A 24,033-nucleotide genomic window follows, 5' to 3' on the forward strand; every position below is an offset into this window, starting at 1 on the left:
AGAAGGTCCATGGGTACTGAGAGTTTTAAATCAGAGATGAACACTTCTTCTGATGGTCTGTAATTTTGCAGAGTGGGAGTACACTGACACCACTAGTACATGACTGTTGTGTTTATTTAAGGAATACTGAAAAAATTAAGATAAGCTGTTGTTCTTGCATGTTGATGTCATTCTGGTGGTTGATGTTATTCTGGCATGTATGTTTTTGATGCATTGGATTTTATGGTTGAGAGTCAAAATAGACAGAAGAACAACTGACTCATAAATACTTTTCTTTCAGTCATTTATTTTAGTACATATCACAGGAATAATGCCTTGTGGGCTATATCTTAATACCAGAGTGTGTAGTCAGATCCTCTAGATTCCTATTTCCTTGGTCCATGGTCAAAGTGCAGTAAAAAAATGAGTAAGAAGAAAGTGTGGTCTCTGGAGCGTTACTTTCATAATGATATTACTAAAGTAGCTGTAGAAGATGAGGTGGAGCTCCATCAGCCTATGAGTTGCTTATTCAAATTGGATTTGACCTTGGTTTCAAAGAAGTGATTTTTATCTTCACTATCAATAAAGGTTACCAGTACCCAGTATAAACTCGATTTTAGAAATTCAGAAATAGAGATCTACCTGTAAGATGAATTTTTAACCTATTTACATAACAATGATATTATTTTGATTAACTACAGTACATAAATAAAAATATTTAAGGGTAAATGATGAAAGCAAAAACCCACAAGATTAGCCATACAATTGTACAATGGCAAAATTAGTAGATTACTTTGCTCATGGTTGTGTATGTCAAAAGACCTAAAAGTTAATATGTTGTATGCTGTAAGAAATTATGGACACTTAATGTTATAACGTAGTGTTATTGAGGTGGATCAGTGCTTTGCATCTGGTTTCATCTAATGGATATAGTAAATTAATTGTTGCTTTTGGTAGGGTATGAAGATTACATATTTTAATGATTTACTATCCATACCTATCTTAGATTCATACTATAGTGTATATATAGTATACATTTAACCTTTAATAATCATGTTTTAAGTAGGAGGATTATGTAGCAAACACCCTGGTTCATCCATTAAAACTCTTGTATCCTTACAGTAGTCCAGATTTCTCAGACATTGGTTCAAATACATGGTGAAATAAAAAGGGTTGAACTCTGTCACTTAATAATGCACTGGTCTGTTACTGGCCTTTTTTACAGAGATGTCACTGACTGGCAATGTCTCCAGTATACTGCAGATGCACTTAAACAGGCTCTAGGAAAATTGACTTTCATGGGTATCAGTGTACGTGTAGTGTCTGAGAACAGTGCAGAGCAATATTTGCATTTTTACTCAGATACCTGGTCTGGTTTGCAGCCCAAACTGAGTCCAGAGAGCTGCTCTTTGCAAAAGGTAACAGCTCTGATATATATTCCTGATTTATAGACAGAACTCCTGGAAGTGTAAGCATCAAGGAAGCAGCTCTGTTAGAAACATTTCGGGTTTCTGTTTACATTTTTCCTCTTTTCTTTTTAAATTTATTTTTTAAATTATATACACCTTCAATTTAACTGTTTGTTTTTACAGTAAATATAAATTCAGATTTTAAAGAATAAAATCTAAAAAATAACCAAATGACTTAGTTTTAATTAGTTTAAGGCTTGGATTTTGGATTCCAAATTGACCAACCTAATTAATTATTTAGAGACTTATAGAAAGTAGCACTGCTGTTTAATGAATAATTATGCTGTAAATCTTTTTTCCAGTGTTTTCCAAGAGTAATGTTTATAGTATAATCTCATATTGAACTAATTTTTGTTATTTCTTCTCTATTGATGTAATTAACTGAAGTGAAAAATATGTTTTCATAAAATGTTTTAGAAAGTAGTAGGTAAATTGTTACGAAAGCTAATATAATGCTATATAATTTATAACTTACTATTTTCTAAACTTCATGCCTTATATTAAAAGGCACTCTAAAGGGGGTAAAAAGAGTATTTAACTCTTTGGAAAAGTAGAACAGGTGAGTGTAATTTTATACTTTCTATTTTATTAGTCAAAATAATAGTATATTATTACATTCTTTACTGGATGCTTACATATGTATGTGTAATTGTATCTTTTTATTTGTATGTTTACGCTTTTATTGTTAAGAAATGTGCATTATTACAATAATTACATAAGAACCCTTCATTCTTGTGCAAGATGAGTGCACAAGAATTAAAAGCCATTCAGCCCTGCTTAAATCTGACTTAAATACATTTTACAGAATCTGTTCAGTCTTGAGATATATAATTCCAGAAATGTCAGCACTTCATAGTTCAGAGTTTTAGGAAGAAAATTGATATTCTAATTTTAAAAGTACTGCAAGCTCCATGGTATTGTGTAGGAGATTACTTCATCATCATTAAAGTAATCCCAGCTTTGTTCTGCCACTGTAGGAAAGAGGTCCCCTCAGAAAACCATTTAACAAGCAAGCTATTTCACTTCTGTTTCTTGAGCCAATGGTGGGGTTTCAGATGAAGCACTGTTACTATACTGGCTATTACCATCTTCCCCATTACCTGGGGATTAAAGATGGTCATAATAGATGTGCCAGCACAGTCCCTTAGTCTCCTATTTGCTAAATTGCTTTAGCCTCCTGTGCAAATAATTTCTGTATCAAGAAGAGATAGATTTGAAGCTTCCTTAATGCTGTTTTAACTGCATCAGGTCAGGATCATGAACTTTTATTAACTTTTTAAGCTTTTCTAATACTTTGTATAATTTATTTTCTTGATACAGCTGCTCTGTTGTGGCAGTTAATCTTGGGAACTGTGCACTTTTTTAATTCTCAAAGGGTGATGAGGATTTGGTAGTAGCCTCATCAACAGCAAGTTCCTTTCTAATAATAAATCTGTTCTAAAATATGTGGAAATGTATGTATTCTGATTGATGAAATACGATTTTACTTTCATCAAACGATACAAATAGCCAGTGAAGAAACATAAAATACTCAAATGTGAAAAAGCCACCACCAATGAAAATCTCACTGAGTGGCTGGAGATAAAATTACATGTACACAATTTTGAGTTATTGTTTTTCTTGACAGTTTTCATAGCAGATATTCCAGATCTCATAAAAAATAATCTAGAAGCTGTAACACTTTAAATTTTTCATTGTTCTACTACTTATTAAATTAGGTTCACTTTACTCACTCCGTTGCATGACTACTTTCAAAAACAGGATAAGTCTTGTTACATCTTGTCTTAAAATAACTTACAGTTTGCATTTAGGACCTTATAAATTGCTTTAGTAGGGTACTCTAGGAACAGTGTAGTTGTAAGCACTGTCCAGTAAGGCTCAAAATGAGATTGAGATACGAGTTTTGGCTCAGAAACTGGTATTTTCTATGAAAATGCTGTCCCTCTTGCAGTGAGACCGTTTTTTTTTTCTGGCTGTTTAGTCCCCTTAATGATCCTAGATGAGTGCAAAACCTTCATCCTGATCACTTGCGGAAACAAAACTAAGCTCCAGAAAACATGTAAGGTACAGTTTGAGTTCCCTCTGGGTGCAAAGAAATTTTTATTATTATTATTTATTTTTATGAAGCATACTGTGAATGAATTCTTCAAGACCTTCAACTGACACTAGAAAACCTAGCATCTTATTTATGAACAAGATGAAAATAATCTTATAATGCTTCAGATGGCATTAGGCTAGTATTAATACATTACTGGAAGACAAACACATTTTGTGACTGAATCTTGCATTCTTAAATTTTCTTGGTGATAAGTGTATAATGTTATTTTTCTCCAGAAGCTGTACTTCCAGCTCCTCCTTTAAAACAGCAATGACCCAATCTTTTAAAAGTTCAATTTTAAGCTTAGTTTTAAGCAGACAATCCCATTAATGGGAATGAGCTTTTCATTAAGAGGCTTAAAGTTAAGTAAGTCTTTTTTGGTTGGCACAATTAGAACCTAAGACATGATCCTACTGATTAACCTTGATTCTCCTTCCCCTTCTGTTTCTGAGGATTTGCTGGTGTTATGGCCTGGCTATTGAATGTCAATTTATCTATCTGTGTAGGTGCTCCTGGGGAGCTGCTTGAACAGAAGTGGAACCTATTTTTTTTTTACAGTAATGCAGTGAAGTTGCAGTTACAAAGTCTGTAACAATTCAGTCGGATTAGTGTATTTAACTAATTATGCTGTTTGCAAACTCGTACATGAAAACTGTCAACTGTTTAAAACCTGAATTTATCTTAAGGCCATTAGTAAGATTTTAATGATGTATTAACTTAGTCCTGATTACGTATTGGTATCTTTGAACTCATCATATTTCATTTTTGAAATATTTTGAAGTTTTATGTTATTCCTCCATGATTTTTGTCTAGATACAAATCACTTCAACTTCTCCCTTGAATAGTTCTCTATCATTCTAAAACAGTGAGTATATACTATTTTTAACCTCAACTGAGAATTAGATCATTTGCTTTGGTGTCCTTTTGTGATAAACTGCTGTTTTGTGTTCCTGAGAAAATGGCAATATGCATAGCTGTTGGGAAAAAAAGGGTTCCAGATACTCTAAAGAGCAAAAGAACATGTTACTACCTTCTTCATGTCAGCCTTAACTTCCACTGGTATTTGGACATAGCTACTTACCAAATTACACTGTTATTTTTTATATAGTTTTATATTATTTTTTATATCTTTTATCTTATTTTTCAAATACCATGCCATGTTTTCTCAAAACAAAAAAAACATTCCACTCATCCTTTTATTTTATTCTCTTCCACTAAAGAAAGGAAAGGGGAAAAATGAATATAAGTATTCAATACAAGTAAATATGGATATAAGAACATTTTTAGTTTCTGTTAGGAAAAGGAAGATTAAAGTTCTCAGTTATGAAGAGTTCAGTTTTTCAGCTGAATTTTTTTCGTGTCACCTATGAACTATGAACAGTTTTTAATAATTTGGGGTTTTTTGCTTTTGTTTATTTGGTTTGTTTTTGTTTTTGAAAGTGAGTACAACAAATTTATCAGTGAATTTTTAGTTAAAAATTGCAACCAGTACGTGAGAAATGGGAACTTGTAGAGATTTTGTTCACTTATTTTCACTTGTTTTACACATCCATGTACACATCTATGTGGAGGCTGTTTGTGCATGTGTGTGTTAACACAGTTTTCAAGAGTCAGAGTATTTTTAAGTCAAATAAATAATTCTTTTATCTTCTTGTAGTTAGGTTTCCTAGTGTTTAATTAGAAAAAAAAGAACTTTAGAACTGCAGAAATACTCATGGCAAAGAATTCAATTAGTTGTCTTTTCTTTAAAGTCACTGTTTTCCTGTTGATTCCAGTGGATTTGTAGCATCTTTTGCATACATATCATTTTGTCCTGGATTATAGTTGGGTGTAAATTTCAGAAAAATATGGAATAGGTTTAATAAATTTACAAAGAAGGAGTGATCACATGCAGGAGTACTTCAAATTATCCAAGATGTTTTGTTATTATAATAGCAGAAAGAATAATTCTGGTAAGACATTAATTGGAAGACTGTGATTTACTTCTCATGTAGCTATGCATACCCATTTAAATACACTCTCCTAAGAAATAATGTAAAATACTACAGTCATTTCAATTTCTTTTTACAGCTCACTTCGAGATCTTTTCCATTTATCTCATTTGTTAGGGTTGCATCTGAATTTAGTACATTGCTCCTTTCTGAATTTGCAATAAAGCAAGCAGAAAACTTATGAAAATATTTTCTTGGGATATTTTGGAAATTTTCACTACCTGTAGTGACTTTACTAAAAGAATATACAGATGCTGTTTCTTATACAGTACAAATAATTGTATTTTAATATTGATTTCTAATAATAGAAAAACTGGATTTGGGGATTATCTAGATTTCGGTAATCCCCCCCCATAAGAGCCTAAAAAATAAGATATATAGGAAAAAAAAAATCCATTCCACTAGTCTAGCTTGCCCGTAGGGTGAAAAGTACAAGGAAATGCTTGAGGCTTGTTAATTTCTACTATTTCTGGAGCTGACAGGTGTTTCTCAAGGACTGAGTATTTTAAAGGCTGATGTGAGCCTCACTGGGATGTGGTTACATACTGGTATGGTTTGAAGTAACATTAAATACATCAAGATTTATGTATGGAACATCTTTCTTTCCCCAAATATTAAAGAACAGTAAACAGGTTTCTAAGACCCACTGGCTAAAAAACCAGAAAATATTTCTGTCACACTCTGCAGGTTCTTACCTGTTGACTACACCAAATGTTACAGTTTGAAGTAAGTTAAAATTTTTTGGATCTGCAAGCACAAAGTCCAACCACTAAGGGTTGGGTGCAAGTATAACATTTTATTTGACAATTGACACAAGCAATGTGATAGAACCCTGTGAAGGTATGGCAAATATGTTTCCAGGCAAAAGAGAGAGAGAGGAAAAGGAGAAGATACAAGGAAAAGAGAGACAGAGGGAAAGAGGAAAAGAGAGAGAGAGAAAGAGAGAGAAAGAAAGAGAAAGAGACAAAGAGAAGGCAGTCAGGAAGGCAGGCAGGCAGGAAGGCAGGAAGGCAGGAAGAAAGGAAGGCAGGAAGGAAGACAGGAAGGCAGGAAGGCGGGAAGGAAGGCAGGAAGGAAGGCAGGAAGGAAGGCAGGAAGGAAGGCAGGAAGGAAGGCAGGAAGGCAGGAAGGCAGGAAGGCAGGAAGGCAGGAAGGCAGGAAGGCAGGAAGGCAGGAAGGCAGGAAGGAAGGAAGGAAGGAAGGAAGGAAGGAAGGAAGGAAGGAAGGAAGGAAGGAAGGAAGAAAAAAAGGAAAAAAGAAAGAAGAAAAGAAAGAAGGAAGGAAGGAAGAAAAAAAGGAAGGAAAGAAAAAAGGAAGGAAGATGGCCCAGTCTTGGACAGGGCTTCAGTGTAGGGTGTTGGGTCAGTACAGGACAATGATGATGATGACAAAATGGAGACCTCAGCCTTGCTTATATGCCTCCAGCTCAGTTGCATGAGGGGTGGGGGGAGGTGTCCCATTCAATTCAGACTGGCCCATCTGAGTGAACCCACACCCATCTTATCAGTCAAGTTGTCTCTATGACCAACAGAGCCATTGCAGCCCGGCCCTCAGGAATGTGGAATGTTGCCTCTCCCAGGTGGTCCCAGAGATTGCCGCAGAGAGGGCCATCAAAGACAGGCCCCCAGGAAGGGTGGGTCTTATCAGTCCCTATTTACTTTGAGGTGCCAGATCTGCTCCAGTCACCTTTATTCACTTTAGACTTGTCTTTTGAGGGAAAGAGAATTCCAGCCAGTGGAATCTCACACATAGGCACTCTATAGTGACTGGTCCAGGTGCTCCGTGCATCCTTGTATTGACTGCCTCAAGGGAGGCGACTTGAGGGACCTAAAAGGGTACTCATAGGGCTTGGGTATAGCAGCTGTAGAGACTGAGAATGCAGAACAGCTGTATATTTTTTCCTGGCCTTTCAGGTGACCTCTGCAGTGGGGCTGCTGAAAGTTGAAATCCTATTTGGATCACCAAACTCTGGCAAGACATTCCTGCTGGGTTAGAAAAGCTCACTGTAAAGGTGCATCCTGTATATTCCTCAGATGGTAAAAGTGAGCTGGATATGATGGATATGAAGTGACAATAAATACACTTATTGCTACAAAGCTGTGGTTTCTTTCTAAGTAAAAGAACATTTAAAATCTGACATGCAGAATTGCATTTTCTCAGTCTGTTGACAGCCGTCTGTAAGGCACTTGCTGTTTTTCTAATTATCAGAAATTTCCTTCTTGCCAAATAACCAGAGTAAATTTCTGTATTTGTAACAGTAATTATCCACAGAAAATTCCAGCACTGAAGTACACTAATTTACTTTGTTATTTGTTTTTTTACTTATAGGCAGACCCTTCCAATTTACATGTCCACAAACACATGCATGTTTATCTGTCTCCCCTTTATCTGAGGAAGTCTGCCTTTGCAAGTTATGTAACAATTCTGTATATGCTGACTTGTGAATGCTTTGCAAAATGAGTTGCTAAGTTGTATTGTTAGCACTTAACAGATAACATATTTTACTATCACTATCTGTAAGGAAGGTGTGATATTCCATTTGAAGAATTATTAATAACTTAGTCTAAAATGGAACCTAATAGATGTTTTGATGGAAGTGATATATTGAGAAGCCTGATGGTTTAACACTGGCTGAGCTGAAAAAGTGAGAAAAGAAGACAGGAAGATGTGATTAAAAAAAATAAAATAAAAAAAATTCAGTACATTTCCAGAGATACAGAGAAAGCTAATCATAATGAAAAGACAAACGTAGTTGTTCCTGTGTAGAAGAAAAACATTTTTTGCTGTGTGGTTGACAGTGATCAACATGTTTGGCAGGAGTAATGTCAGAGGAGAAATCAAAGGCTTGAGTAGGTCTCAGCTAAAGTGTGATGCAAAAAGGCATGTTTTTAAATACAGTCTTTGAATTTAATCTCAACATAGATGAATGTCTCCTTTCCTCTTATGATATTTATTCCTATATTTTCTTAAGAGAAATCCTGGCACTGCAAATTACTGTTTAACAGAGCTCTTTTTCACCTTTGTGTCATTTAAAGTTAATGTTAAACACTTTTCTTCAGTGTTGGTTTCCTGGGTGATAATTTTATTTCTGTAGATATTTTATTAGGCTTTCTGTGACTTCCATAATTCCTTTTTACTTAAACTGAAGTGTATAAATCCAAGGAATGGCCCCATTCAGTCCTTGCAGGAGTTGATTCACTTCAAACACCTGTGAAACAGTAAACAGGGATTAACTGAACTGTCACTACATAATTATGGGCTTAATTAAATATATTTGTAATAAAGAAATAATCTATGGAGATGTCAAATGAATAGAGGGTCCCTACCCTCCAGGATATCCTCCATCATTCCAAGGAAAAGGTCTGCTAGCCCTTCTTCAACAGCTCCAAGGGAAGATGTGACCTGTCCCCTCTGCAATGAGTCAGACACTAATACAGAGTAAAATAGGTTACTATCACATGGTTATTGCCTTGCTCCAAATGGTCAGGCACTGGGCTGCTCTACAGAGATTTCCAAATAACACTGATGCCTGCATTTTCTCCTTCAGGCTCTTCCAGTTTATTCTTCTCCCAAAAAAAATCTTCCTCAGTATTACCTTTTTCTTATTTGTCTTAGCTTTTCTACACATTTATTAAATAAAAGTGACTTTTTATGTTAACTCAGTTTTATTTTCCTTATTTTTAGTAATATTATTCCATTTTTAATGGAATATAAGATCTGTTTGGGTTTTTTTTTCTGTCTTGTGAAGTACTAAAAAAAAAAAAAATATCTTGGAAACAATTATGGCAATTTATGTTGTGGTTCAAAAGGATGGGGAAAAATGGCCAGCAAAAATTTATTTTACCTACTTCCCATATCAAAATATATAATTTTCTATATGCAAATATAACACTTTTAGGCATACTTTCTCACTGCTCATGACACAGTGGAAAAAGAGCATTTTCAAATTTCAAGTATGCATAGTAAAATTTGTTTAAAAGGTTTGATCATCTAATATTTTTCTCTAGAGCACTGAGATTCAAGTTCATGTAAAAAATAGCAATAACATGTATACATAGGTGTGTATATATATATATGCACACCGTATATTATGTATTGTCAAAATTTCTATAACAAAAATGTATTCAATAAATAATTTAAGGAATTTCAGGTACACAGTAACTGGCAAAAAATTAGGGGAGGTAAAGGTCTTTACCTCTCTTTTAAGCATCTAATATCTAAAGCGGATCTTCCTTCATTTTACTTTTACAGTCATGTGGGATGTTACCATACCACTCAGAGCAGCTTTAGCTATTCCTTTTTTACAAATAACCTGCTAGGAAAAACAATGCCTGTAAATTACACGAGTGGGCTGCTGCAAGTTCTCCCTATCTAAATTGGGTAATTGCTCGTCAGAGTCTCATGTATTTGCTTTGTTCCCTGATTGGGTGACCTGACCTTTATAAATGGGAGGAATAACTCAAGAAATGACTGAAACTCTTATTCTGCTGTCAAGTTCCTTGGGAACAGAAACAGCAGAAAAAGATCTGCTGCTTTGGGAATATAAAAGGGCCCTTGTGCAGTCTTGCATATCTGTGTTATTCTTGACTAGCCACGTGGACTCCAGATATAAATGTAGATGGATTGATCTCTGGTTGAGGAAGAGAAATATGTGAATCACATTCATTTCACTGCATTTCATAGTTGTTCCTTTTACAGTAGGCAATGCATAAAAAGACTGCATATTCGACTGTAGTTACAGAAACTGTGGCTGGATTTTATCTGACTAATTGTATTGCTGCTGTGTCATGGTTCTGACAGTATCTGTGTGCAAACCATAAGTTCAAAACAGTGTATCTTCAGTCATTGATTGTGGAAGAGCACTTCTCTTATCTGTAAGTTGCTATGTGCCTTCTTATCCTTTATGAAATAATTTTGTATGCTAACTGAGGACAGGATTTGAATCCTTTAATCTTGTTTGAAAGTCATATTTTCACCAACTATTTGTTATAGTTGTTATTTGCCTATCTACATGCGGTGCTGTTTGCAAATTTAGTCCTTTTTCTGGTTTGTCTGCAAATTTCCTTTGTTCAAGGAAGAGATCGTGTTTCTTTACTCATTTACACTTTCTTTCATAAATTGTATTTGCTCAACAGGAGAACAAATCCATTGGTTTATAGCATTTAGTAGTTTTCCATACGCATCATGCATTTAAGAATATGACATATATACATACATATATATACCATGACAGAATATAATAATAACATTATAATAGTAACCCTCCTCAACCTTTTTTCTAAAATCTATGAGTCTTTTAAATCATCTCTACAGTTTACCACTCACTGGAACTTGTTATTGTTAAAGGTGTCATAGCAGATCACAGCACATCTTGCACAAAAGCACGATCTAAACAAAGCATCAATTAGATACACTTTTAAAAATCCTGTTTTGACAGTAAGACTTGAATTCCATACTGGTTCTAATATATTTCCAGCATACCAATGCTCCTTAACTGGAGGATCTAATGTGACCTGTCTGTTTGTATCCCAGCTATGATAACCTCTTTTCTGATGGGAATTTCAAGGTCTGATAGAATTTTACTATGGGTTAGGGTGGCTTGTATGTAAAAATCTAATTTTTTTTCTTTTTTTATTTATTTTTATATAGAGGACTGGATACCACCTATTAAAAAAGTTATTAAAACCTGAAACATTCCTCTTCGAAAAACATTTCTATTTTTATTTTTGATTTTTTAAAAATAGTTAGATATTTTTCTTTATTTTTCTGTCATGTGGGGTGTCAGTTGATGCTCACTTGGTCTATGCGGTATCAATCTCTGTTTCCATATTTAGCTATCTAGCTGTAATGTAAATTTTTACACTTTTAAGAAAGGACCCTCAGTTGATGCTACCCCTTAAGAAACCCATTAAAGCTTGTGTTTAGTGATTAGATACACAAAGCTAGAAGAGAATACCTTGATCACTAGTACATATTGCTTTTTTATAAATTCCTTGAAGTCCTATTAAAGCTGTTATTTTAAGACTTTGGTACAAGCTAGACTTGACAATCTTGTTTATTAAAAAAAAGGAATGATAAAACAGGTGTCAGCCCAGTACCTATCCAGGAATTCCTTTTGCCACAAGCAACATTAAAACCTTTTGAATGCTTCTTGTGACAATTTATTTCCTAAGGCTATTTCAGCTTTTCACACTCTGCCTTGATCCTCATAGTTGGGGTTCTGGTGGGGTTTTGTTCTCTGAAGAAGCCCATCTAGATATAAAACATGAGTAATCTACTTTAACCAAGTAGTTCTTCCCAGGACTGTTAGCACTAGCTCAGGTTTTCTGTTCTCTTTTAATTGTAAATGCTGCTAGGTTTTGCTCCCCACTTTCTTCACAACAAAATCTGAATTACAGTTCACAAGCCTCCCTTTGTAAGGAGAGTGGAGCCATTTCTATAAATAATCACAAAAGGCTTTGTTCCTGCCATGTCTCTTCTGTTTTATCAGTCCAGATAGTCTGAGTGAGGAATCCTATTCTAGCCAGCCAAGTAACTTTTTAAGGCCTGGTAAGCTAACAGGGAGTCTGGATTCTAAACTGCTTTAGTACTAGAGATGAAAGTCAAGGAAAAATGAAAATTAGCATTTATCATTTGAATCAAACCAGTGCTGGCAAACTAGTAGAGCTGTGGCCAGGATTTTAAAAGAAATATTTGAAATTGTTTATTCCATTTTGACAAAAGAGAAAAAAAAAAAAATAAAAAGCTAGAAATGTCAGTGTGTTAATGCTTGCTGAAAAGTCATCTCTGGTACCATCTTCTTCCTTTTTCAGTATGAAGATATTTTAAATGTAGTACATTTACAAAGAAGATTAAATTAATAAGTTGTTCTAAAAAAAGGAGTGCATGATTGTTCTATGTTGAAGTTTTAGGTGTGAGCTGTCTAAAATCAAACCTACAATGCAAATAGGAACAACCCCATAAACTGTTTCACTTAAGCCTCTGAAATCCAAATTAGTTTTAAAATAAAAAAAGCTTCTCAATAATTTTAAACCCAAAGGGATGCCTTAGCTGTATTTTTTTGTAATCTTCACAGAACAGTAATAGTATATTGGTTTCTGTGAATTACAAGCTACTTAAATTTTATAGAGTTGAGTCAGTAAACCAAGAAATATTAAATAATAAAACTTTAGCAATACTTCTGATGAAGTATATCATTAAAGGTAAAAAGAATATTTAGAACTAATATCTGTCTTGAGTGGAGGAAGAATTAGAGAGAGAAAAAAAGACATTCTTAGATTTAAAAGTAGCTTGGATTATGAGCATTTAGGAAGAAATTCTTCGTAATATGAACTGTAGATTTAATGGAGGCTTCTTACATTGTCTCTGTGGATGTCTGAGCCAGCAGCCAGAATGTAGCTTCATAAAACCAGACTACTTTATACATGTCCGCAAGTCAGAATACTTTTGAAAAATTCACCCCACATTCCTATCTGAAATAGTTCAATTAACTGAACATTATTTAACCCTAACTCTGTAGCTAAATGCTACTATTACCTTTAAAAGAATCAGGTGATTCCAATCAACCATTAACAGAGTTATTGGTTATTCCCTCAGTAGTTACCATTTTTAGGTATCTAACTACATTAGGGCATGTATAACCCCTGTCTATGCTGTCTTTATGTTATGTTGTATAATAATTTACTTTGCAGCAGACCAGCTTGCTTTCCCAAAAGGATTTGTGTCTAGAGTTTTAGAATGACCCTAAATCTGTGATTTCCCTTTCCTTAATAATATGCCAGGACACAGTGGCTGCTATTTGTGTCTTCCTTGGCTTTTGGTCTGACTGTCCCTTTTTTTGAAGGCTAGAAGGATAAAGGAGGAGAAGAAAAAAAAATCTAAAAAAAAAAAAAAAAAAAAAAAAAAAAGGAGGGCATTCCTTTTACTTTTCTTGATTTTTTTATTTGGGCAGTGTAAGCAAGAGGGGTCTACTCATCTAAGTAATTGCTTTTACATGTGTAATATATATATTTTCAAATGTATCCTCAGTTGATTTGCTCTTTGAGTTATATGTGGAAACGTGGAATTTAGAAGAGCTTTTTGAGTATAGAAGGTAAAAAACAGGGAAATAATTATGGGGTTTGCACTTGCCAGTTTCAGCATACCTATTCACAGATACACATATTTGGTGAGCAATTTTTTCTCACGATTTTTGTTTTCATTTAATGTTTTATTTATATTAACTGTCATCCTCTTGAAGCATATTAACCGGTTTTTTACATTTCACAGAAATTACACTGCTAGGTTTTTGTAGTGAAATGAGGCAACCAGGTGCCACTAATTGCCAGGCAGTGGGCTTGACCTCGTGTGAAGCCCACCTGTGCCTAATTAGGGCAGGCCCCTACTGCGCATGAGCAGGATTAGGGGGCCAATAAAAAGCTCACACCTGGGGAAGCCGGGGGGCTGGTTTAGCCACCTTCGGAGCGGTAGCACTGATCCAGGCGGGTCAGAGCACCATTCGTGAGATTCTACTGGGATACCTGGTTGGACCTTGGAGCGCCGCACCTATAGAAGAGGTTCGTCTTGCTAAAGGTTTTTTTTACACACATGGTTGCAGGGCTGAGAAGAAAACCATCTCTCATAGATTCATGTAGTAGCTTTCACAGCTTTCGCTGTTTTCACTTCAACTTTTCGTTTTGCTTCTCTGCCCTGATATTCTTAGCCAGTGATTTTAAGTGTCTTTGTTGTATCTTATTCTAAATTTTCTTCTGGTATTTATCTTTTGATGAGGTCTCATTTTTGTATCTCTTTATTTTCTTACTCCATTCCCCTCCCATACCTCTCTCCTCACTGCAGAATTTCTGTTGCCCTTTATGAAAGAACAATATTTTTCATGGAGGCTTTGTTTTGTTGGTTTGTTTTGGTTGTTTTTTATTCTTGTTTTTGTTTTAAGGGATTTTATGTAAAATAATTTGCTGGCTGAAATAATAGTTGGTTCTAGAGTACCATAGACACTTTTTGGGTTTCAATGATTAGAAGTGGTCCTTAAGGCTGCATCTAAGTGTGAAAGGAAGGAACAAGATTTGGCACCCCCTTGACACTTTACACCAATCAGCTGGGTTTGTAGGCTTCAAGGGGTGAGAAGGGAGGTATCCAATGCTCTTTTCTGTTTCTTCAGGAATATTAATACACTTACAAATGAATGTATCAGTAACTTAGGGGTTCTGTATCTAACACAGGTGTCCTATAAATTAAAGAAAATTTCTTTAAGCTATTGAAGTAAAAAGGTAGTTCAGTTTTCTATTTCTAGAAGATCTGTCAATATAGAACTATAGGATCAAAGCATTTTCAGTTATTGAAGCTACTATTAAACTATTTTAAGAACATTTTATTTAAATACTTTTTCCCTAGTTTTCAGTCTCATACACATAGCTACAATACAGGTACAACAAAGGGGCAAGACAACAACAGTTAATACATATTACATGGGAATGGACTTAAGCTCTGTCAGGGGAGGTTTAGGTTAGATATTAGAAAAAATTGTTTACAGAGAGGGTGATCAGGCATTGGAAGGGGCTGCTCAGGGAGGTGGTGGATTCTCCATCCCTGGAGGGTTTTAAGAAGAGACTGAATATGGCACTCAGTGCCATGGTCTGGTAACCACAGTGGTAGTGGATCCAGGGTTGGACTTGGTGGTCTCAGAGGTCCTTTCCAACCCATCTGATTCTGTGATATTTAAATGCTTTTCAAAACATCTATGGCACTACTTCTGTCAAATTGACTAGCATGTGCAGAAGACACTGGTTGTTATATGAAGTACTGATCATAATATATTGTGTCTGTACTGCATTTACTGAGAAAAACTTTGTGCCTCATATTTTTATGTAAAGACTTTTAGCTCAACTTTACCACCCTTGGGAAAAGAGAATAGAGATTAACATTTTAGTTAACCATTAGATTAACCATTTCCCTATAGATATAACTTCTTTTTTCTGACAACTACCTCAGGTACACAGGAGTACTGTATATTCTCTTGGCAATCTATCAACCTTTTCTTCAGAAGGATAAAATGAAAAGTAGCATCCAGTTTTCCTTTCTGATACTAGCCCATTATTTGGTCTTTGGTCTCCAAGTCAATACACTATTATTTCTGCACTGGCAATAGACTAGGTACAGGGTACACAGGAAGAAAGAAATATTTTCCTGCCTAATTATTTATATTTAAATAATGTTGATTTGACGCTGTTTGGATTTTGATATTGGAAGAATTTTTTTCTGACAGGGAGGAATTCTGTATGCAGAGTGCAGAGGAAGAAGTCAGAAAGTACAAAAGAATTGCAATTTATTACAAGTTCCATAAGTAATTGTCAGTCCATCGCCATGGGACTGAGAAGTTCCCCGAGGAATGTGACAGAAGATGTATAGAGCTGTGCTGTATGTGCATCTGCAAAACTGAATCATTCAGGTGCATTCAAACATTTGGTCATTTTGAGTATGGGAGATGAGGGACACTGAGGTTCAGGACAAGTCTCTGCTACTAAGGATGCATCTCCTCATCACGGTGAAGCATTCACGTTTTGCATGGCTGTGCTCGTACTCGTTTCCTGGGAATTCATTATAGTGACTTGCTGCTGCCACACTAAGCAGTAACTACTGTACTGTAATGATTTCCAGCAATGCTAGTAGAACTTTCCCACCTCCTATTATTTAATTATTAATTTTAACTCGCTGATACGGTGTCTCTGGAGATACACAATTCATTTTCATGAGGGCTCCCAGGAGACAGCAATAACACGAGTCTGTGCAGTTGCATACATCATTATAACAAAAAACATAATGCAGGACACTTAGTCTGAAGCTGCAGACAAGAACACAGAGCAGTCACCATCTCAGTATGTTAGCTTAAGGCAACAATTTCAGGGAAAGTTCAGTCCTCTTTTTTCAGTCATTCACAGTTCAAGTTTGTCAGTTCTTTTCTTTACCATCTCTCCTATGTTAACCATCTCTCCAAGGTCTTTCCATCCCTGTAGACAAGCTTTGGCAGAGCTGAGGTTTCTTTTGGGGGGTTGGGACAGTTTTTTTAGAGTATTTATGCTACACATTTACTAGGAGGATGCTAAATAAGTAAGAATGAGAACCTTTGTACTGACAGTTAATTAAGCTTTAGTTTTAAAGATTTTTACCAGAATGAAAACACTACAAAATATATTAACTTAAAATCCTTCCTGTTTTAATTGCTGAAAGTGTCATATTGGAAATGATCCAGGCTTCACACACAATTAAGGAACAGTAGAGTCCTGAATTTCTAAGCACGATTATAATAGGAAGTAGACCCCAATGTAATATATTTTAAAATTCCTATCATTGTTTTTAATGAAATTATTTGTTTGGAATAAAGAATTTTAAAACTTTATTTTGTGGGCAGGTCTTTAACAATAAATCTCTGAACTGAGACAAATAAGAATGGTTTTGGTGAACTGTAAATTTAATGCTTCCTAGCTAATGAAGAACAACTATTTTTGAGATGAAGAAACACCACAGTTTGCCACTATTTTTCTGTTATTTTTTCGAAGTTATATATGAGACAGACTGTAAAATAACACAGTTTACGGGGTCCATCCTGGGTGGTTTTTTTTTGTTTTGTTGGGGTTTTTTGTTGTTGTTTTGAATTTTTTTGTTTGTTTTGGTTTTTTGTTTTGTTTTTCTGTGGATGACCTCTGGGGGAGAAACAAAGTTCTATATGATAAATCTTGATTTGTTTGTATTTTCTGCACTTACTTATGTTTACTCCTTTATAAGGCAAGACTTTTCCACCTCTCCCACCATTCCCACTGTTTTTATAAAGGGAAATTTAGTAGTAATTTCAAATACATTTAAAATGTGCCATTCTTAGAAAACTCATTGCATTTATATATCCTTTTTTAACTTATTATGCACTGTTTATAGTTTTATGAACTGCTCCTCAGCATTTCCCAAGATGCAAACAAAAGGAAGAAAAATAATACTTGAATGGATAAACTGCAGCCTTATTATTTTGTGAGGTACTGCTTAATTTGAATGTACATCTGAAGTATTACAATGACTAATGAATTTAAACAGCTCATATGTAAATATAAGAATCTGTAGGAGGAAATTGAATACCTCAAGGCAAATACTGATTTCTAGCAAGAACTGGGAAAGAATGCAGAAAGACAAGGAAACCATGGAAGAAGAGTATATAGTTAGAAACAAATGTGAGACCCAGAATGTCTGGATTCCGTCCCTGCCATTAGTTTAACTTCACACAACATTTACCTGTGAGAAATTCCTATTAAATCACTTTTTTATTTAAAAAAGGTAATAATATATCTTGTATAAATCTGCTCTGAGAAGCATCATGCTTTTATAAGAGACCAGTGATTTGGTCTTTGTAGGTGTTGAGAGGAGATTGCATGGATATGGAAAAAACAAAGCTGATAATACTAAATGTCTTAACAATGTATTTCTTCAGTGAAAATACCACACACAGGTTATTTTTCTAACTCCTGCCTAGCTGCAAAGACTTTCTTTATTTCCATATAAGCCACTGTCCTAAACAGAGTAATACTAAAGAAAAATGCATCCTTTCTGTACTTAGAGAGATTGTACTTAGAGTAATACAGAAAAAAAGTATGGTTTGGCTTCTGGTACTTGGAATATGGATTTAAAACAAGCATAAAGGAAAAAAAAAATCTGCAGCCAAAAAACAGTTGATAAATTTCTTCCCAGTGCAGTATTTTCCCATCAGATTTCTAATTTCTTGTTTGATAATTCTTTGGAGATTTTGAATTTGTTCTGTTGGGTTCCCATGAAACTTAGCAACAAAATTAATTTCATTGTGTTTCTGTTTATGGAATTTGTAATTGCTTTATGATACTTAGACAAAGCAAATTTTAGAAGACAGTTTTTTATAGATATACTTGCATGTTTTGAGTCTCTTGATTGACTTTGATATCTTCAGATAACGGAACAAATAGTTACCCTAGGGTTACTATTTCTCCTAGGTTGAAGAGTTATTTTATTTCTTTCAATGTACTTTGCTCTAAGTGCTACATCACTTACCATACACTGTTTATTATTGTAGTATAAAAGGTTACATTTTCCATTTGGAAGCTGAGAAAATAATGTCACTGGAAATTTAGAAGCTTTTATAGAATCTAAACAATACCTGAACTTTCTGAAAGGATAATTTTGTGAGATTCTATTTAGATACTGGTTGGAATTTATGTAAAGCAGAGGATGTAAAACTGCACATTTTGACTGGGAGTTCCTATCAATGTGCTCTAATACTGACTCAGAATCCTTAAAGCCCATTTTGGGGCTTTATTTTGAAATCCATCTTAACACTGGTATTTTTCACTGTGCTGGATATCTGTGCTGTGTACAGAAGATTAAAAATTAATGTGAAATTAATTAGTGGTCACTACCTTTCTGTGACACTGAACCAGTGATTTTATTTTACTGTCAGACCGGGCCGGTGATCTGCAGGTAAATGCCAAAAGGACTGTCCTGAATCATCTGGGTTTTAATAATGTGAATGTTTTGATAGCTCGTAAGAGTCATGCAAATTCTTAAGGTACTTTAATAAAAATTCTGAAAACATTTTTAAAGGAAGTTTTATAAAGGCATTTTATTTACAATGAGAGTCTCTGTTTGACTGGTCAGTGCAGCTGTGAGTGTAATGAAAGGCCAGAAACCTGAAAATTGCTGAGTTTAGTGATGAGTAAGTGTCTTTCTTTTCTTTCCCTATTAAACAGAAAATGGTCGGCTCTGGATCTCTATTGTGAAGACCTCAGAAGAAATATCAATTTTTTCCAGTCAGCTTTTCATAATGTAAATATAATCTGAGCTTTCCCAAATGGGCAGCTAAACCATGGACAAGCAGAAAAACCCTTTTTGGACTGTATTTCTGAACTAGGCTTCACCTTCTGTCTTGGGAATTTATTAAAAGGATTACAGCTGAAAACAAAACAAAACAGAAAACCAACAAACAAACACAAAAAAAAAAAAAAAAAAGGCAAGAGAAAGAAAATCTTGAACAGGAAGCTTATCCTACAATGAGAATTACAAGCACGTCTTGTATCTGTCCAGTCCTAGTTTGTCTCTGTTTTGTGCAGAGGTGTTATGGAGCTGCTCACCATGGCTCCATCAAGGTGACTAGAAATCAAACCAAACACATGGAAGGTGAAACAGAAGTGCATCATCGTCCCAAACGTGGATGGGTGTGGAATCAGTTCTTTGTTTTAGAAGAACACATGGGACCAGATCCTCAATATGTAGGAAAGGTAAGGTCATTGTCTTCCTTTTGTTTTGTTTTTTTTTTTTCCTGTCCCCTGAAATGTAGCACGAACTGAGTAAACTGAGGTATCTCCTTAGATGAAACCTCCTTTCTAAAGGACTTTTGGGATTGCTATAGTGTACAGTGTAGCAGGCAGTTGTTTGTCCTGATTACATGAAAAAAAAAAAAATTAAAACATGGAAAAATAGCATTTCTTTTGAGCTCACCTAAACAATGCATAAGTACAGCTGATCCTCCCACATCAGATTCTGGAATCCCAAATTCATGTTGCCTAAATATGTCACTGCTAAAGACTTTTCCAGACTATTTCAGAATGAGATTCATCTCTGCTTCAGGAAATATCATAAATATAGTCTAGGCTCCACAGCACATTCATTCCATTCTGAGGACAGGGTGGAAAAGGACTCCTCCAAAGGGAAATTCTCTCTGATTTTCTTCATAAAAAGCAGCAGGAGGTGTGTTACTTACTTGTTACAGTTCCTCAGAAGAATGTGAGAACAAAAAAGCCTGCATTTATATTTTGATATAAATAGTGAGCTTCATGTATGAACATGAAGTTCATACTCATGCAGTTGTAAGTTTATTAACTGAAGTCTATTTTATGTGTAACATTGATTGTATAGATGGAGCTTTTCTTCCCTTGAATTCTGTCTTTCAGCATTATGATAGAATTTTTTATTACATGATCTAGATGAATCTCAATGTCCTTAATAAAAATGGAGAAAGACTTTGAATATGAGGGGTGAAGAAAGATGGTCAATGGGAATGAAGGCATGGAGAAGGAATTATTTCAATTTAGGTTGCCTACAAGTTGAGAATCCTGAAAATTTTATCTTAGACTATGAAAAATATCCAAGAAAACCATATGAAATCACTGATGTCTGTAAGCAAGGGCTTTAATCTGAGCAGTATCATCTGAACTAAAAATAAGAAGTGGAGCATCTGTGTTTAAGATAGTGTTAACAAAAAGACCAAAAAAAGAGAAATATTTAGTTACGCCAACCTCAGTAAAATACCAACTATTTCAGCGTACTGAAAATTGTTGAGATTTGTGCTGGGGAAGGACCTTTCTGAATGTAGATACTGTGTTGCATTGAAAAAGAAGGATTTATAATGGGGAAGGGGATAAGGAGATGGGTGTCCAGACCTATCTTGGACTGGTTAACAACTTCTTGAATTAATTTTGAATAGGAGAAACATTTTACAAACAAGTTCCTCATGCAGATCTATGCAGGAGAATCAAAACGGTGTCTGGAAAGAGCTAGGTGGTTTGAATAAGATTTGGATAGAGAGATAGAAAGAAAGAACCACAATGTGATAAGGTTCTTGAGAGTTTCATGAATTTCTTTTATACACTGCTGGTTTGTCAGGTGTAAATGACAGAGGAAGAGAAAGATCTGGTCACCAGAGCAATTATTGCCTCTACTGTCATACCTTAAAGGAGGTAAATATGATAGCAAGCTATAAAAGACAAGATAATGAAAATAGTGGTATTGAAGCCATCATGAAAAAGAACATTAACCTATATGCTTGTTTTATTACTCCCTCATACAATAGTGGAGAGAATGTTTTATTCTATAAATAGACTTCAGAAGGAACCAAAAAGGAAAGAGCTATTTAAGTTGATTCAGCTTTTATGTCGGAAAATGAGTTTTGGTAGCCACGAGTTAATTTAGAGTAGAAATAATAAAATGAGTGAGATTCCAAAAGAGTCTAATAGTGGAGTGGAAACAAAAATCTGAAGGGGGTTACAAGTAAAGCATGCTTGACTTCGTGAAAGTCTTTACAAATATGATTGCATGAAAGAACAGAAGCCTGGATTCAGTGAGCTAAAGAATGGTCCCTTTCAATTCCTGTGATAGCATTATATATTTCCTTTCATCCTCTGACCACTCTATTCATGCTATATTTACGGAGATCAATGAACAGGATTTCTTTTAATCCTTTGTGGTCAGAATGGGACTACATGTCTTGTTTGAGGGCATTTCTTCCTCTCTACTTAACATTTTTTTTCTACCCTTTTCCTCTAAAAATTCCCTGTGGTGTTCGTAATTTTCTACTCCTATTACTTCACAACATTAGAAAACTCATCTTTGCAGAAGCTCTGTGGGACTTAAAAGCATCTGTACTTTATGTCCCGCTTGTAGGTATGGTTCCGATGACCTGATTTGCTGCAAAGGTTATTCATATTACCTCAGGCTTTTATTTTTAATAAAGGAAAAAAAAAAATCCTGGCTGAGACTGACATAATACTAGTGATCAACAAAATTTCAGTAGTGGTCATTGTACATGAGTTCCTTTTCATTTTGAAAAACAGATGACTTACTGATGTTTTGTTTAATTGTACACATCTCATCAAGAACTCATTCTGTGTGCCTTTAATATGACAACAGCTTTTTGTGCAAAGCCCTTCACTTCATGAAGGAAGGCTATGTGAACAGTGCCCTTTAATTCCAAGCTTCTGTTTGGTGGCAGCATGTTATCAATTCTGTCAATTATTAATTCTGTAGACTACTCTCCCTCACCAGTGAGAGTTTTGCCATTTGAGATCTGTCCTTTCACATTTTTCACATCCAATTTAGGATAAAAATCACAGAAAACAGAGTCTTTATGTACAATGCCATTGTAATGATTACAGTAATTGTCATGGAAATGCACACTGAGGACAAGAATAGGGTAGACCTGCATGATATTGGTATGGTTTCTCATTTTTACCTTGAAATGACTGTCAAGAGGATGGATTAATTTACTGCTATCATCTGTTACACAACAAGTATTAGGACAACAAGTCATCATTATAGTTTAATATCAAGCATATCCCCATTCCTCAGTAATGATTTCATTTCTCTAAGAAAATTCAATTGGGAGACTGGAAATCTGTATAAAATTAATCTGTATTAGCCATATGCAGAAGGTTTTTATAGGAACATGGCAAAACACAGATCTTGGAAAAGTGAGGTTGTGGAAGAAATGAGAAATTCTAGAAATGATCCTTTTGTAGACCTTAAGTATTTTCTTTGGTTCTGGAATTACTGATCTTGAGGTTGCACTTGGGGTAAGTCTTCAATATTTTCGGGTATATTTTCCTGAACAAACAACTCCAGAAATAGTATTGTATTTAAAAAGGTATCTTTAGAGAATTTTAAACCACAGGGACTGCTTTTTCTAAACTAATGAATTATTTGGGGAGGATTTATTGAAAACTTCCCAGTGATCAGTAGAATCTAACAATTCTAGTTCTAACAGACTGCTCTGTGTGTGTGTGTGCGCGCGCGTGGGTGCGCGTGTGTGTGTGTGCAATATAGAAGTCATGGAAATTTGATTAAGCAGGAGCAAATATCTTTGTCTCAAATAAGTAGCTTGAATCCATGGAACTGAGCTTTCAGCTCCATGGCTTTTGTGTCTCTGATGAAAACAGCTGTGAACTCTGGAAGGGGCAGGACAAGTGAATGTACATTGGCCCAGTGAGGAATTGGGTACCAATTGCAAAAGCCCAAAGAAATGGGGATTCTCCTGAGTAAATCTAGAAAAAATTGTGCTGCATGGCTGCAAGTTTTAACATTTCTCAGTTGCTATGGCTAACATGCTTTGCATCTCACTTTCATTTTCTGCATGTTCCCAGATTAGATAGTTCAAGTGTTAGGACATGGAAAACAAATAACAAGTAAATAATTTTGGGAAAGAAGAATAACAGAGTATGTGTTTCACTTTGTAACATTAATAATTTCGAAGCTTCACACCTCTTTCTCCAGAACGTGTGTTGTTCTGATATTATTAAAAAAATCAGTTGCAATGGAAGCAGATTATACCTACATACTCGTTGTCCTTAGTCTGGAGAAAGAAGGGAATGTGCAGTGCCAATGGGAAGATCAGTGTTGATTTGAGCCTTAGTGGCTCATGTTATTAGAGGAAATAGCAAGAGAAAACTCATGAACAAGACTGACACTTGATTTCTCTGTGGTCCTGTTTGATCTCTGAAGTACTGAATGTGTACCTCTTAATCCACTTCAGTTGTCCTCTGATGGGTAAATAGAAATGGATTTACAGGTATACTGCTCTGTGTTGTTTTTCAACTGTATTTTCCTTGCAAAATATGGTGAATAAGGGGAGTGACACTTTCTTACATTTTAACCAGTGACTGAAAAAAACTTTTAGATTTATGTTGATAGGGGAGATAAAGAAGTATGGAACAGTTGGAAA

General features: G+C 35.0%; 1 protein-coding gene across 2 annotated transcripts in view; it reads left to right on the plus strand.

Annotated features, from left to right (window-relative positions):
• Positions 1-24,033, plus strand: part of CDH18 (cadherin 18) — a 234,778-nt gene that overhangs the window by 56,751 nt on the left and 153,994 nt on the right. The window contains exon 4 of one of the 2 annotated variants that reach the window (XM_071736638.1): positions 19,292-19,819. In XM_071736638.1, coding sequence (XP_071592739.1) covers positions 19,592-19,819 — 228 coding nt within the window. In that variant the 5' untranslated portion in view covers positions 19,292-19,591. Of the gene's footprint in view, positions 1-19,291; positions 19,820-24,033 lie in introns of those variants that run through there. The other variant, XM_071736639.1, reaches the window with a different exon arrangement.

The sequence above is a fragment of the Heliangelus exortis genome, chromosome 2, assembly GCF_036169615.1.
Source record: "Heliangelus exortis chromosome 2, bHelExo1.hap1, whole genome shotgun sequence".
Taxonomy (NCBI): Eukaryota; Metazoa; Chordata; class Aves; order Apodiformes; family Trochilidae; genus Heliangelus; species Heliangelus exortis.